At 44.7% G+C, this 17,524-nt stretch overlaps 1 protein-coding gene across 1 annotated transcript; it reads right to left on the bottom strand.

Moving 5' to 3' along the window:
* Positions 1-15,215: 15,215 nt before the first annotated feature.
* LOC129704323 (probable G-protein coupled receptor 139) lies at positions 15,216-17,237 on the bottom strand. The gene has a single exon (XM_055647387.1). It carries the CDS (start codon positions 17,080-17,082, stop codon positions 15,994-15,996), a length of 1,089 nt encoding a protein of 362 aa, XP_055503362.1. The 5' UTR covers positions 17,083-17,237; the 3' UTR covers positions 15,216-15,993.
* Positions 17,238-17,524: the final 287 nt, after the last annotated feature.

Here is a 17,524-nt window from a genome sequence, read left to right as displayed (position 1 = left end):
ATTAAGATGCCAATTCCTCTCAACTCGTGGAATGAGTCCACGAAAACGTCTCGCAAAACAATATCTAGGTTTAGATTTAGACAGCCATTATTTGTTTATTTTACCAAGTACAATAAGCGGATATATCAGCGCATCCTTCAGCTCCTTTCTGAAGCTACTTTGAGTTACCGCGTAAATAAACGTATTAGTACAGGAATTCAATAACTGAAGCATGTTGGCACTTTCTTGCAGTATAAATTTGGGATCACTGTATCCGGCAATTGGAAAGTTACTCGTAACCCGTTCGTAACAAAATTGTACAACATATGTCATCCACAAGAGGAGGAAACTACCCGATATAGCAAAAAGTAAAATAATAGACTTCTTCCGGTTCTCCATCTCTGGATCACTTTGTTTTTCTCCGTTGCTCTGCACCCGAAGCCTGCTGCGTGCTTTACTCGCCGCGAGAATGAATCTGACCGTCAGAACATTGAGCAGAAGTATCAGGACAAACGGGACACACGGGGTCAAAATATGATCGAACCAGTCAAATGCTCTCCACAATGGTGAAGTGTAGCGGATTTCCTTAAGTCTGCAATACCAGGGAACGCCATCGATTACAAGAATGGGCTCATGTACAAAGTACCAGGGCACGCTCTTTAAACTTCCCAGTGTACACACCGATGTTATAACCACAACCGCCGTCCTCTCGGTGCAATATTTTGTTTTCAGTTTCTGGCAACAAATGGCCACAAATCGATCAAAAGTGAAGGCGACTGTCAACCAGACGGAGCTGTGCATGGATACATAAATTAAAGCGATGGAGAGACTACACACAGGTGTAATGGACAGGAAGCTCCCTGGGAAAAAAATCGCAGGAATCCGGTTCAATAAAACAGCGGTGATAATGACGAGCAGATCGGTCGCCGCCATCGACACCAGGTACTTAGTGATACATCTGGAGAGTCCGCACCTTCCTCTGGAAAGGATCACGATGGCCATTAAGTTAACTATAAGAAGAAACAGAAAGAGAAATAAAGTATGATCAAGTAGATTGCGCTAGTCTGGTCTGGAGGAGGGATTAAAAAAAAGTACCGTGGGAATTGGCAAATTTGAGAGCCACCATTTGCTCGGCTGGACGCAAGGTAGACGAACGAGCATTGGAATAATCATTGGGCGTCCAGATACGTGTTCAGTCTAGGAATTTCTGAGGCCTCCAATGTAGCTTCGATAAATGTACCAGGGCGGCTAATATTCGCAAATTTTCTGCATTAGAATGTTTGAAGTCGGGTTAATATTCACTTCAGATACGCAAAGCTTGGAGTACAAGCTAGTGTGAAGCTCACGTGGAACTCATTGCTGGAAAATTGACAGGTTACATTTAGCTTTACTCATCCGATTATCCGACTCACATTAAACGACAAAAATATGTTTTTAAACAGTGCTTAAACGCTTTATACAGGGAGCGAATTATCATTAACATCGTTATATAATTATGAATAACATTAGAGGCATTTCAATACAGCTTAAGGCATGAATTACTTTCGTGTCACAATGTATTAATAATCTTCCCCTCGAATCGCCCACCTGCTCTAACAGGGACCAAGACTGGACCGAGTGAACAGTGAACCAGTTACTCCAACCGGCTGACCCGTGAAACAGGAGGTACATTTAAAAGCTTTTCTCGATGTTTATGAACCACTCGCCTTCTTCCATTCCGCGCCACTGCCAGGACTCTGCGTGAAACTAAACCAAGGCAATTTATCCTGAGGCACTGAAGTACAAATACCAATTCTTGTCATCCACCAACTAGAGCGCCCAACAACAAGTTCTCGAGGAAACACACTTCAGTGAATAACAAGGTCTCGGGGTTCACCTGGAATTGCACATGTTGCTAGGGCCGTGTAGTAAACGGCGTACACCGGACCTCGGGGCGGAGCGTGCATTTTTGAGAGAGCGAAGTCTTCCCTTTATCGCACGTTCAGTCTACTCGACATTCGTATCACCCCTCATTATATCTCGTCCAAATCTCCCAACCCTCAATTCCTGAGAGGTGCAATTAGATAATAGCTTTATTTATCCAATGGATTCAGAGAATCCTCTGAGTACGTTACATCACAGCTTATTATATTCACGAGGCAAACATTATATTGCAACCAATTTTAATTTTATCTTTGATGTCGCGAAATCGCACGTAAAGAACATTTGCAACATGCGTGGTCCACAGCAGGAGATAACGTCCTGAGATGGTGACGAGTAAAACGATCGACTTCCTTCTGCACTACATTTCTGGATCGCCCTGTCTGTCTCCAGTGTGTTGGACCCCGAGACTCATGCGGGCTCTGTTCGCCAACGAATGTGTCTGACGGCCAGCGCGTTCAGCGGTAAGGCCAGGAGAAAAGGAGCACGTGGGTTCAATATGTGGACAATTAAATCATAAGCTCTCCATAACAGTTCAGAATAAAAGCTTAATTGAATGTTACAGTGTCACGAAACCAGGTCAATTATATACAAAGGCCCATGAACAAAATGCCACGGCTTGTTTTTAATACAACGCAGATTGTTCCCAAAGCCACACGTGAGCCCTTCTGCAATATTTTGGTTTACCGTTTCAGAAAACAAATGGGTACAAATCGATCGACGGTGAAAGCGAACGTTATCCACAATGAGCTGTATCTGGCCACACTGAGCTGTGTCAACCTTACTGACAGTCTTTTCAAAGTTTTAAGTTAAAGAACCCTCAACACTTCGGTGGTTCTGGATCGGTAACTTATACGTACTATGTTATGTTACTTCATTACTACGCCAGCAGATTATCCGTTTAGTGTTTGTAAAAATGGCACAGTGACATTCATGTAAATCCGCTGAGTTTAAAATAAGCTACATGGTAATATCGGGGTGTTATTGAAACGAGCTGATCAATGGTGGATGCAGTTTAATCCAGACACATTTTGTGGTTTTGCATTTTGAATACCAACGTAGCTAGAAAATAACACACGAATGTTACGGCCATTGTTGTCGAACTGTTGAACCTTGAAGGTAGAAGCGGAAGTGGGTGAAGTTGTTAAAAAAATGATTCATTCTTACCCCGTAAGACGAGGTATTGGTCTTCATTAGTCGGGGCCCTGCATAGAAGAATAGGACAACCTCCGGGAACCGCACGGAAACATTTGGTGGGGCGCAACAACTCCAGAGGTTTCCGTTCAGGTTTTCTAAGCGGGACAGGGGCACTATGCTCCAATTTTTATAGAACATAGTTCAGACATCCGCAATAGTCCTGCATGCGGTTCAAGCTGCGTGGCAAACGTGGAAGACAGTTTGGAAGAGGTTAACCAGGGTGTGGCCGGGCTGGAGCGTTTCAATTATGAGGAGACACCGAATAATCTAGGTATGTTAACCATATAACCATATAACCATATAACCATATAACAATTACAGCACGGAAACAGGCCATCTCGGCCCTACAAGTCCCTGCCGAACAACCTTTTTCCCTTAGTCCCACCTGCCTGCACTCATACCATAACCCTCCATTCCCTTCGCATCCATATGCCTATCCAATTTATTTTTAAATGATACCAATGAAACTGCCTCCACCACTTCCACTGGAAGCTCATTCCACACCGCTACCACTCTCTGAGTAAAGAAGTTCCCCCTCATATTACCCCTAAACTTCTGTCCCTTAATTCTGAAGTCATGTCCTCTTGTTTGAATCTTCCCTATTCTCAAAGGGAAACGCTTGTCCACATCAACTCTGTCTATCTCTCTCATCATTTTAAAGACCTCTATCAAATCCCCCCTTAACCTTCTGCGCTCCAGAGAATAAAGACCTAACTTATTCAACCTATCTCTGTAACTTAGTTGTTGAAACCCAGGCAACATTCTAGTAGATCTCCTCTGTACTCTCTCTATTTTGTTGACATCCTTCCTATAATTGGGCGACCAAAATTGTACACCATACTCCAGATTTGGTCTCACCAATGCCTTGTACTATTTTAACATTACATCCCAGCTTCTATACTCAATGCTCTGATTTATAAAGGCTAGCATACCAAACACTTTCTTTACCTCCCTATCTATATGAGATTCCATCTTCAAGGAACTATGCACGGTTATTCCCAGATCCCTCTGTTCAACCGTATTCTTCATTCCTCTACCATTTACCATGTACGTCCTATTTTGATTTGTCCTGCCAAGGTGTGGCACCTCACATTTATCAGCATTAAACAAGGAGGGTGCCATCTTTCAGCCCATTTTTCCAAATGGCCTAAATCACTCTGTAGACAGTTGGAAGGCATCCTCTTGGGATATCCACAACACAGTGGGGAAATTTCAACTATTGGTATCATCTGCATACTTACTAAAAGCAATTTTTTCACCCCTTCATCCAGATCATTGATGTACATGACAAACAACAAAGGACCCAACACAGATCCCTGAGGCACCCCACTAGTCACCTGCCTCCATCCCGATAAACAGCCATCCACCATTACCCTCTGGCTTCTCCCATTCAGCCCCTGTTGAATCCATCTTGCTATTCCTGCATTTATATCCAACAGCATTGAACCTTCTTAACCAACCTTCCACGAGGAACCTTGTCAAAGGCCTTACTAAAGTCCATATAGACAACATCCACTGCTTTACCCTCGTCAATTTCCCTAGTAACCTCTTCAAAAAATTCAAGAAGATTAGTCAAACATGACCTTCCAGGCACAAATCCATGTTGACTGTTCCTAATCAGACCCTGTTTATCCAGATGCTTATATATATTATCTCTAAGTATCTTTTCCATTAATTTGCCCACGTTAGCCCGAGAGAGAAGGAGCTGAGGTGGTGACACGGTTGAAGGACACTGCATTATGTTTGGGTTGTCCTCGGCAATGGTAATTGCAGTTAGGCGACATAGATTTGGGGTAAAGGTAACAGATTTACATGGAATCTGAGGGAGGCCTTTTCACCCAGAGATTTGTATATTCGAGTGCAGTCCCTGAAAGAGTGGTGATAACAGAGTCGTTAACAGCACTTCAGAAGTGCCCAGACGAGGACATGCACCGCGGTATGTTTGTGGGCCAAGCACTGGATAATGAAAGCGACAAGGAGGGGTTCCCTACTAGTCAGCGTGGATGTGGTTGGAACACTAAGGGTGAGCGATTAATTGATTGAAGTATGCACAGTTATGAGAGGCATATATCAGGGTCGGGAATGGGAGCCTTTTATCCAGTGGGGAAATTTCAACAATCAGAGGAGGGAAGTGTAAAGGATAACTCCAAAGCAAGTTCTTTTCACAGAAAGAGGTGGGTGCCTGGAAAAAAAGCTACCGGGGGAAGTGGTAGAAGCAGATACGATAGCAACGTTTAATGGGCAGACAGGCGGGCGCATTAATTGGCAGGAAAAGAGGAACGCTGATCATGTGTACGGAGTTACAAAATAGTTGGATTGGCTTCATGGTCACTGCAGGCACGGTCGGCCAAGAGGCCTGTTTCTTTGCTATGCTGTTCTATGTTACAGAGTCGTAGAGTGATACAGTGTGAAAACAGGCTCAATTTGCCCACATGTCCCAGCTACACGAGTCACACCAGCCCGCGTTTGGCCCATGTTCTACAGAAGGATTTAACGAATCACAGAAAGTTGACAGGCACCTCCAACAAGTAGTTAAGTAGACAATCTGCTTTTTACTCGATGTTGCGAAGGGGTGTATTTTCCAATTGTACAGCGTGTTTGCGAGGCCTCGTCCACAAACACTGCGGACAGTTTTGTTCTCCTGGCCTAAAACTGAATGCAGCAACATTGGCGGCAGTTAAAATAAATGCACTAAGAGAAATGCAGAAAAGGGGGATTGAAGAAGTGTTTAGAGGAGCACTAAAGTCTCTCAGGTACAGGGGCTATGGGCTGATCGACGAGGTTAACACCAACAACAACGTATTGGTGCGCTGAAATGAATTGGGCCGAATGGCCTGTACTCATGTTGTACGATGCTGTCATTCTACGATTCTAGAAATGTATAATAAAAAGGAGCCGTGTCATAAGAGCAGGTCCGTTTCGTCAGTAGCAATTGAGCAGAGAGCAGCGCTGGAGTACAGTGTCGCAATTTCAACTGCCATCAACTTACTCAGTTTTTCTTATTCACAGTACTTCAATCCTAGATCCCTCTATAACACCCCCACGGAGCAACACTGTTCAATGCGAGTAACCTTCATTGGTTTGATTTTCCAATATGCAGCAGCTCACACTTACCCATTTCCTAAGACGTATGAAGTCTCCCGGACCTGATCACATCTATCCAAGGACACTTTGGGAAACCTGAGGCGAAATTGCAGGAGTCCTGACTGAGATGTATGAATAATTGTTAAACAGGGGTGTGGTGCCAGGACACGTGAGGGCAGCTAAGGATGTACCTCTACTGAGGGAGGGCTACAAAGAAAAACTTTGAACTTTAGACCAGTAAGGCTAATACATGTGGTGGGAAGGTTACGGTTGAGGATTCTGACGATAAAATATGTACGCATTTGGAAAGCCAGGAGATGGAGTGTTGTGTTCAAATGTGGTCACTCTGCTGTAGGAAAGATGCCATTAAGCTGGAAGGGGTGCAGGGAGGATTGATCAGAATCTTACCAGGCCTCCAGGCCCTGAGTTATAAGGAGAGATTGCACAGGCTGGGATGTTATCCCTTGGAGCACAGGAGATTGAGATGTAATCTTATGAAGGTGCCTCCATCACGAGGATCATCGATTGAATGAATGCGCAGAGAAGTTTGCTAGGGTAGGTGAATCGAAAACTAGATTGCAAACGTTTAAGGTGAGAATGGGAGGATTTTGTTTGAATAATATTTTTATTAGAAGCATATCATAATCTAAACCAATACAGACTTTGTTTAACGGTTACGTATTATTAGTATCTAGTGTCTCGGGGTCCCAGCTATCAAAATAGCTGGGGTCCTCATTTATCGCTGGAGCCTCCGAATCGCCGGGGTCGGGCCGCAGCAGCGCGCCACCACAGCTTCTCCCGCTCCGAACTCGGCCAGTCCGCGATGGTGGGTAAGTCCGCAGGTTCTGCGACTGGAGCCCCAGGTCGTTCCGGTTGGCGGCCGCTCTACGGTGCTAGGCCCCAACCACAACGGAAACCCGACAGAGAAAAGGTCGGGTCCTCCGTAACAGGCAAAATATTTTAAAAGTCCGCCCCCCCTCCCCCCACACACACATACCCAGTTAAAATAAAACACTGAACTACACTCAAACGAGACAAGAAAATATAAAAAGACAGACGGAATGCAGAGGCCGCTGCGACGTGGCTCGCGCCGCCCAGACACCTAAACACCTCTGTCAAATATACAATTATTTAATAATTTTACCCAGTACAATAAATGGATATTTCATCGCATATTTTAGCTCCTTTCTGAAGCTACGCTGCGTTACTGCATAAATAAACGTATTAGTACAAGAATTTAATAACTGAAGCATATTAGAACTTTCTTGCAGTATATATCTGGGGTCATTGAAACTGCTGAATAGATAACCAGTCGAAAACGTTTTGAAACCAAATTGCACAATATTCGTCATCCACAAGAGGATGAAATTGCCCGTGATGGCAAAAAGTAAAATGATTGACTTCCTCCGGTTCTCGATCTCTGGATCACTTTGTTTTTCTCCGTTGCTTTGCGCCCGAATCCTCCTGCGCGCTTTACTCGCCGCGAGAATGGACCTGACTGTCAGAATGTTGAGCAGCAGTATCAGTAGAAACGAGGTGCACGGGGTCAAGATGCGATCCAACCAGTCAAATGTTTTCCAAAAGGGGGAGGTGAAACGGGCTGCCTTTACCCGGCAATACCAGGGAACTTTGTCAATGATAAACATGGGTTCATGCATGAAGTACCAGGGTATGCTTTTCAAACTTGCCAGTGCACACACCGTTCCTATAACCACAACCGCCATCTTCGCGGTGCAGTATTTTATTTTCAGCTTCTGATAACAAATGGCCACAAATCGATCGAATGTGAAGGCGACTGTCAACCAGACGGAGCTGTCCCTGGATGCATAACTTAAAGCAATGGAGAGACTACACGCGGGTGTGATGTACAGGAAGCTACCTGGGAAATAAATCGCAGGAATCCGGTTAAATAAAACAGAGGTAATAATGACTAAGAGATCCGTCACCGCCATCGAGAGCAGGTACTTTGTTATACATCCGGAGAGACCGCACCTTCCTCTGGAAAGGATCGCGATGGCCATTAGATTAACTGTAAGGAGAAATAGAAAGACATGTAGAGGATTATATACAATAGACAATAGGTGCAGGAGTAGGCCATTTGGCCCTTCGAGCCAGCACCGCCATTCAATGTGATCATGGCTGATCATCCCAAATCAGTACCCCGTTCCTGCCTTCTCCCCTTATCCCCTGACTCCGCTATTTTAAGAGCCACATCTAGCTCTCTCTTGAAAGCATCCAGAGAACCTGCCTCCACCGCCCTCTGAGGCAGAGAATTCCACAGACTCGCCACTCTCTGTGAGAAAAAGTGTTTCCTCGTCTCCGTTCCAAATGGCTTACTCCTTATTCTTAAACTGTGGCCCCTGGTTCTGGGCTCCCCCAACATCGGGAACATGTTTCCTGTCTCCAGCGTGTCCAAATTATCAAATGTAATTCGCACCTCGGGTATTTTGACCGACATAAATCGCACGAAGTGCCAAAGGTGTAGAGTGGGGCAAATCAGTTATTTATTCACCCGAATCTATACCCTTGGCACTGGCATCCGCAAGAAAAAATACTGTATGTTTCAAATGGAATGTGTGACGAGTATAAAACGGGATGAATAAAAATGGGTTATCAATGGTACGAACTTGGTAGACAGCGCTACCTTCATCCATGCTAAATGATATGGCTTGCAACAAGTACAATACATCTTGCTCTATTATTCATGGCAAGGCTACACAACAAACTAAACGTTTCCAATCGATTCGGGATCATGAATTACATAAAATTATGTGACCCATAATAAACAGTTTCAAAGTATTTTTGATCAATGGCAAATTAGAGAAACTTAGCTACTCTGCATTGAAAAGTCTGAAATGGATAACTGAAGCAGGTAGCATACTTTCTGATATACCTTGCATAAACCGTTCAAGGCAACGTTTTACAACTAACTAAAGGTTATCAACTGATCCCGGACCATGAAATACGTAAAATAAAGTGGATCCAGCGTTATTTCAACGTAGATTTTTCTTAATGACAGCTGAGTGAAATAACTGCTCTAGACTGTGAACGCTTAAAATCTAGATTAGACTGTTTCCTCCAAGTAGAATACTTTTTTGAAATATCTCGCACTAATTGTTCATGGTAAAGTTTTACCACCAAGTAAATACAAGTTCAAGTTCAAGTTCAATTTTATTGTCATGTGTCTCTGATAGGACAATGAAATTCTTGCTTTGCTTCAGCACACCGAATATAATAGGCATTGACTACAAAAACACATGAATAAATAAACTGATAAAGTGCAAATAACAAATAATGGGTTATAATGTTCAAAGTTTTGTCCGAGCCAGGTTTAATACTTACCTTCGATTCACGTTCACACATTACTTCTGATAAAGCAGTTTTAAAAGGTTATCTGGACTTACAATAGACAATAGACAATAGACAATGGGAAGTACAACGGGATCCGGGAGCTCCTTGTACAGCAGTCTGTGAAAGTAAGCATGCGGGTACAGCAGGCAGTGAAGAAAGCTAAAGGCATGTCATAACAAGAGGAGTTAAGTACAGGAGCGAAGAGGTCCTTCTGCACATGTACAGGGCCCCAGTGAGACCGCATTGGGAATATTGTGTGCAGCTATGGTGTCCAAATTTGAGGGAGGACATTCGTGCTATTGAGGGTGCAGCGTCGGTGCACGGGGTTAATTGCCGGGATGGCGGCACTGTCATAGGTTGATAGAATGGAGCGACTGGGCTTGTATGCACTGGAATTTAGAAGGATGAGAGGATATCTTATTGAAACATATAAGATTATTAAAAGATTGGACAAGAAACATGTTCCCAATGTTGGGGGAGTCCAGAACCAAGGGCCACAGTTTAAGAATAAGGGGTAGGCAATTTAGAACTGCGATGAGGAAAAACCTTTTCACCCAGAGAGTTGTGAATCTGTGGAATTATGTGCCTCAAAAGGCAGTGGAAGCCAATTCTCTTGGTGCTTTCAAGAGATTTAGATTTAACCCTTAAAGATGCGGAGTCAAATGATATGGGGAGGAGGCAGGTACGGATTACTGATTGTGGAAGATCAGCCATGATCACAGTGACTGGCTCGAGGGTCTGAATGGCTATTGTCCATTGTCCATTGTACACGCCAAATTAGATTGCCTGCTGCAAGTTGGTATAATTAGCACTAACTTAGCTGTTCTCAGCTGATTGGTGAAAACTGAGGTATATGTAAGAACGTTACTATGCGGTCACCAACTTTCAATCGATGCCTTTGTAGAGACTCCGCTTGAAAGTAAAGCACAGCAACCAATACTGGTTTACAAATAACAATTCCTGGCATCCATCAACCCGAGCGCCAAACAACGGATTCTCGCAGAAACAGGTTGCAATAAATAGTGTTTTAACCTGGAATGGCGAATACTGCAAGAGCAGTGTAGTAAACGGCGTAGACCGGACCTCGTGGTGGAACGTGCATTTTGTTGCGAGCGATGCCTGCCTCGGGTCGCACTTACAATCCACTCGACATTTACTGTATCCCTCATTATATCTTGTCTTAATGAGCCATTCCTCCCCTGTCAATTCCTGAGAGGTATAATTAGATAATGACTGTATTTATCAGCCTAATACGCAGGTACGTTGCATCATACCTTTTTGGTTTCATGAAACAAACAGCTTACTGCAGTCGATTTAGGTTTAATTTTTGATGCAGTTAAAAGGATACATCCGAATACTATGGAGTTTTGAAAATATGTTGATTTTTCAAATAATGCTCTGGAATACGGAATTCCATGCTGTATAACCCCATGCATCGGTCTCTATGCCTCCATGTGGAGGGGAGAAACTCTCCATTTGAGACACATGCGTTTATTCTCCACTCCATGTTCAATTAATATTTAGGCCCAACGGGTTGATTTTTACGCGATGTCGTATCTTTCTAACCACGCTTTTATACTCAATGGAAATTGGCGACCAAGATATAGAATAGGTGTAGTCTATTTAGATATGATGACCGGGTTCACGGTTTCCGACAGTTTTGCCCAAATAAAGTATACAGATAGAGAAAAAAATGGGAAGACGGTGAAAGAAGATAGTCATTGTCATCGTTACTGCCACCATGCAAGTAATCACACCACAAGCCATGTCCGCAACTCGCTGAAGCTCCAGGATACATCAATCTGTGAACATTCGAGGCTCCCTTTCCTTCGCCATCTCTGGAACCGAGGTCGTCCGGCCGGTAGTGTGCGAGGGCATTGTTGTCTGCTCTGTAAATATTTACACTTTGTTTGTTCGCGATGGAAAGCCTCTGATTAACCTCTGGCCTGGTCAGATCTAAGCAAGGACACTCCGCACAGTTCTGGAAAGAAATTGCTGGAGTCCTGGCTGAGTTATATTAATAATCCTTAACCAGGGAGGAGGTGCCGGAAGGTTGGAGGATAGCTAATGTTGTGCCTCTATTTAGGAAGCGCTGCAAAGAAAAACCCTGGAGGAATAGACCGGCGAGTCTAATACATGTGGTAGGAACTTTCTGGAGAGGATTCAGAGAAAAATATATACATGCATGTGTAATGGAGTTGGCTGGGGGTAGTCAGCATGAGTTTGTCCGTGGGAGACCACGTGTGACGAATGTGCTTGCGTTATTTGAAGACTGCTGAAGAGGGCAGTACCACAGACGAGCCTATATGATTTTTTGCAAGATGTGGAACATAATCTTCCGCGTCTGTTTGGTTTAGTTTAGTTTGGTTTATTGTCACGTGTAGCGTGTAGCGTGGAACAATAAAAAGCCTTAGTTGCGTGCTAAACAGTCAGCGGAAAAACAATGCATGATTACAATCGAGGCATCCACCTTGTCCACAAATATGATAAAGGAAATCATGTGAATAACGTTTAGTGCAGGATAAAGCCAGTCCGATGAATAATAGTCCAAGGGTCTCCATCGAAGTCGATAGCAGTTCAGTACTTAAGAAGGAACTGCTTAAGTCTGCAGAAGGGTTTCGGCCCGAAACGTTGCCTATTTCCTTCGCTCCATAGATGCTGCTGCACCCACTGAGTTTCTCCAGCTTTTTTATGTACCAGCAGTTCAGTACTACTCGCTAGTTGCTGGTAGGATGGTTCAGTTGCCTGATAACAGCTGGGAAGAAACTGTCCCTGAATCTGGAGGTGTGCTTGACGGGGGGAGAGGCACATAGATCGCATGGCACCCAGTGGAGCTAGCTAACTGGAAACAGAATTGGCTTCGTGATAGGAAATTGAGAATGTGTTGGTGGAAGGTTATTTTTCAGACGGAAGAACTGTTGCTAGTGGTGTGCTTCAGGGTTTGGTGCTGAACCCGTAGTTGTTTGTCATCTATAGCAGGTGATTTGGATGAGTATACAATGCTTTATTAGCAAATTTGCAGATAACTCAAAAGTAGGTGAGACAGTAGATGGTGAGGTTGAAATAGGTGACATGATAGACGGTGCAGTTGTACAGGGTCTTGGTGAGACCACACCTGGAGTATTGCGTACAGTTTTGGTCTCCAAACCTGAGGAAGGACATTATTGCCATAGAGGGAGTGCAGAGAAGGTTCACCAGACTGATTCCTGGGATGTCAGGACTGTCTTATGAAGAAAGACTGGATAGACTTGGTTTATACTCTCTAGAATTTAGAAGATTGAGAGGGGATCTTATAGAAACTTACAAAATTCTTAAGGGGTTGGACAGGCTAGATGCAGGAAGATTGTTCCCGATGTTGGGGAAGTCCAGGACAAGGGGTCACAGCTTAAGGATAAGGGGGGAATCCTTTAAAACCGAGATGAGAAGAACTTTTTTCACACAGAGTGGTGAATCTCTGGAACTCTCTGCCACAGAGGGTAGTTGAGGCCAGTTCATTGGCTATATTTAAGAGGGAGTTAGATGTGACCCTTGTGGCTAAGGGGATCAGGGGGTATGGAGAGAAGGCAGGTACGGGATACTGAGTTGGATGATCAGCCATGATCATATTGAATGGCGGTGCAGGCTCGAAGGGCCGAATGGCCTACTCCTGCACCTAATTTCTATGTTTCTATGTTTCTATGTGACGATGATTGACAAGAATTGCAGCGCTATCGTGAGCAGCTGGAAAACTGGGCCGCTGTGTGGTTAATGCTGTGTCATTTGGTTAAGTGTGATATGTTGCAGTTTGGAAAGTCAAACCAGGACAATACCTGCACAATGATCAGTAGGTTCACGAGGCGTGTTGTGGAGTGGCGGAATCCTGAATGTGGCGTCGCTGGCAAATCGGATAGTGAAGAAGGCTTTTAGCACGCTGGCCATGAAGAGGAGGATATGACCATGGAAGGAGGTACATTACTTTACATCTGTACAAGATTTTAGTGAGTCCGGGCTTGCAGTATTGTGTTCAGCAGTGGGTCATCCTGTTATAGAAAAGTTGCAGTGAACTGGAATGGGTGTTGAGAAGATTGTTCAGGATGTTGCGAGGATTTGATGGTCTGAGCTATATAAAAAAAAGATTGGACATTATTCGTTGAAGCTGAGGGATAATCTAATAGAGGGATATAAAACCACGCGGGTTCTAAAAATAGTGAATGCATAGAGAGATTTTTCTAGGATCGGAAAATCAAGAACTAGAGGGTATAATGTTACGGAGAGAGGGAAAAGATTTAATAGGAACCTCGTGGGGCAATTTCTTAACACGGAAGGTGGTGAGTATATGGAACGGACGTCAGACGAAGTAGTTGAGGCACTTTCAACATTTCAAATACATTTGAACATGTACATGGATCGGAACGGTTTTGCGGAATAGAGGAAAGTCGCTGTCAAACGGGACCAGATTACAAGGGCTTCTTGTTCGATATGGACAATCCGCGGTATTCGCTCCATTATATCCACCCACTGCCCCGCCTGCATTCTCTACAAGTGAAAACGAACATGCTACTTCCCCTCAGGTCTGGCAAAGAATCTCCGACTTAAACTTTAACCACGTTTCTCTTTCTTCAAGTGCTTCTGCACGTGCCGGATTTTTCTGTAGCAACAAGGAACTTGGATGCTGGATTACTAAAAGGGCAAGGTAGCTGGAGTAAATCACTGGGTCAGGCAACATATCTGGAGAACATAAATGATCGAATGAACTTTATTATCATATGTGACATGTCACAGTGAAATTGTTTGTTGTGCATCCCATACATAAAGATGCAAGATGTTGGCACGTATAGGGGCGTCATCAAAGTGAAAAAAAAGTATTCTATGTATTCTATGTATTCCCCAATAGTACTTCTCTGTTCTCGACCCCCCCCCCCCCAGCGAAAACCTTTTTTTTTTTCTCTCGTTGTTCTCTCGGCGCCCCCCCCCCAGCCACTACCCCGGGTCCGTCTTCATTCTCGACAGCCCCCACATCGGGTCCCTCTTTGTTCTGGGCGCGCTCCCCACTAACCCCTGGGTCCTCCTTTGTTACAGCGGCGCATACTCTATGTCGACATTTAATTTGAAATGATAGGTGACATTGTGGTGGTGGTGGATGGACAAAACTGGTAGGGAGGAGGGGGCTGACAAAGTCTAGCAAGTGATAGATCGATTCGGGTTGGGGGGGGGGGTTTGGATAGGCGGAGGTTTGAACAAAGAACAAAGAAGTGAAGCGTGAAATACGGATAAAAGTTTCGCGAATTTTGATTCCACAGGAAGGAATGTAGGTGGAAGGGAAAGTGGAGGGGAGAGGGGAGGGGAAGAGAGGAGGGGGGGGGGGAGGGAGGTGCAAAAGAAAGAGGGGTACGTTAGGTAACATGGGTCAACTCAATATCCATCCCGTGGGGCCTACGTCACTCACGTGGAATATGGAGAGTTGTTCCTCCAGTCTGTTTGTGGCCTTATGCCCCTGTCCCACTTAGGAAACCTGAACGGAAACGTCTGGAGACTTTGCGCCCCACCCAAGGTTTCTGTGCGGTTCCCGGAAGTTCCCGGAGGTTTTTGTCAGTCACCCTACCAGCTTCCACTACCTGCAACCTCCGGCAACCGCTGCAACCCCCGGGAACCGCACGGAAACCTTGGGTGGGGCGCAACGTGTCCAGAGGTTTCCGTTCGGGTTTCCTAAGTGGGACAGGGGCATTACTCTGGCAATGGAGGTGGGCCAGATCAGTATGGAAATTGGAAGGGGGGTTAAAATGATTAGCAAATGGGAGGTCTTGACGTTCGAAGCTCAGATTTTCGGGAGACGGTCACCAGGGCTACGCTTGGTCTTCCCGATGTAAAGGAGGCCACAGAGGGGGCACGGAATGCAGCGGATGAGGTTAGAGGAGGTGCACGGAAACTTATGTCTTACATAAAACACTGTTGGGCTGGATTAGATGGATTGGGTTGGATGCGTTGGGGGAGTTATAGGGAGAGTTGTTAAATATCCCGCGGTTGCAGGGGAAAGCAGCTGGGAAGGGAGTGGCTTGGGTTGGAAGCGACGCGTAAGCCAAGGACTTCCGGAGTGAGCGATCTCAGCGGACGGCGGAAAGGGATAGGGATTGGAAGAATGTGACGGGTGGTGAGGATCGCGTAGGAGGAAGCGGAAATGGCGGAGAAAAGTGTGCTCAATGCGTCGGCTGGCGGGATAGCAGGTGATGACCAACATAACTCTCCTTGTTCCATCTGAGGAAGTGGTTGCTAGAGCAGAACTGAAGGACGCAGAGGAGACACGGGCACAAAATCGATTTTCTGTTCGTATTTTGTCAAGCCAATTTTATTTGCCACAGCTGATATATTCCAATAAACATTTAAAAATCATTAAATGGAAACGCAGTAACAATGTTTCTGAACCCGAATATTCTGTACAAAGGAATGTCTTGTAAAACAGAATTTAAATGTAGATTTAGACTTCCATTATTTGATTATTTTACCGAGTACAATTAACGGATATTTAAGCGCATCCTTCAGCTCCTTTCTGAAGCTACTTTGGGTTACAGCGTAAATAAACGTATTAGTACAAGAATTTAATAACTGAAGCATATTCGCGCTTTCTTGCAGAATATACCTTGGATCACTGATATTGGTGATTTGATAATTAATCGTAAGATATTTGAGACAGAATTGTACGACATTCGGTATCCACAAGATAATGAAGTTGCCCGATATAGCGAAAAGCAAAATGATGGACTTCCTCCGGTTCTCGATCTCTGGGTCGCTTTGTTTTTCTCGGTTGTTCTGCGCCCGAAGCCTCTTGCGCGCTTTACTCGCCGCTAGAATGAACCTGACAGTCAGAACATTGAGCATAAGTATCAGAAGGAACGGGACCAATGGGGTCAAAACACGATCCAACCAGTCAAATGCTCTCCATAAGGGTGAAGTATAACGGAATTCCTTCACTCTGCAATACCAAGGAACGTCGTTGATAAAAAGCATAGGCTCGTGTATAAAGTACCAGGGCACGCTCTTTAAACTTCCCAGTACACAGATCGTTGTTATAACCACAACCGCCGTCCTCTCGGTGCAATATTTTGTTTTCAGCCTCTGGAAACAAATGGCCACAAATCGATCAAAAGTGAAGGCGACTGTCAACCAGACGGAGGTGTCCCTGGATGCATAAATTAAAGCAATGGTGAGACTACACACAGGTGTAATGGACAGGAAGCTCCCTGGGAAATAAATCGCCGGAATCCGATTTAATAAAACAGCGGTGATAATGACTAACAGATCCGTTACCGCCATCGACACCAGGTACTTAGTGATACATCCGGAGAGACCGCATCGTCCTCTCGAAAGGATCACAATGGCCATTAGGTTAACTGCAAGAAGAGACAGAAAGAGAGATAAATAATTATCGTGGAAGTTGCAACTGAGCCCTGTCCCGCGGTACGAGTTCATTCCAAGAGCTTTCCCGTGTTTGCCCTGATTAGAACTCGGAGATTTACGGTAATCGCCACTCGTCGGTACTCGGGGCTCTCGTGGACATTTTTCAACATGTTGAAACATCTTCACGAGTCTTCCCGTGCTTACCTGCCGATAGCGAGTCTGCCCGAGTACCTGCCGTTAGCGTTACGAACCGGTAAGAGACGTCCCCGAGCTCCGAAGTACCTGCTACGTTCATTCTCCGTGCTTACCACGAGTTTGATGGGGGTTTTTTTAAACTCGGGAGAGCTCTTGGAATGAACTCGTACCGTGGGACACGGCTAGAGATGAGAGGTACATAGAGCGATAAAAAATAGAGCGATAACAGATAAACAGGGAAAAATGAATGCGTAAACGTGTTAAAATTTATAATGGCGACCCACAAGGAATAGCACTAGATTTCACATGGATTATAAATTTTAATTACCGTGCAGGATAATCCCTGCTTGCAAGAGGTACAAACGTACCGTATAATTTGAAGATTTGAGGACATGCACCAGGGAACGTTAGTGATCAATTAATGGAA

Source organism: Leucoraja erinacea, chromosome 15, assembly GCF_028641065.1.
Source record: "Leucoraja erinacea ecotype New England chromosome 15, Leri_hhj_1, whole genome shotgun sequence".
NCBI classification, from domain to species: Eukaryota; Metazoa; Chordata; class Chondrichthyes; order Rajiformes; family Rajidae; genus Leucoraja; species Leucoraja erinaceus.
The sequence above is the reverse complement of the archived record's forward strand: the minus strand, read 5'-3'. Positions and strand labels throughout refer to the sequence as shown.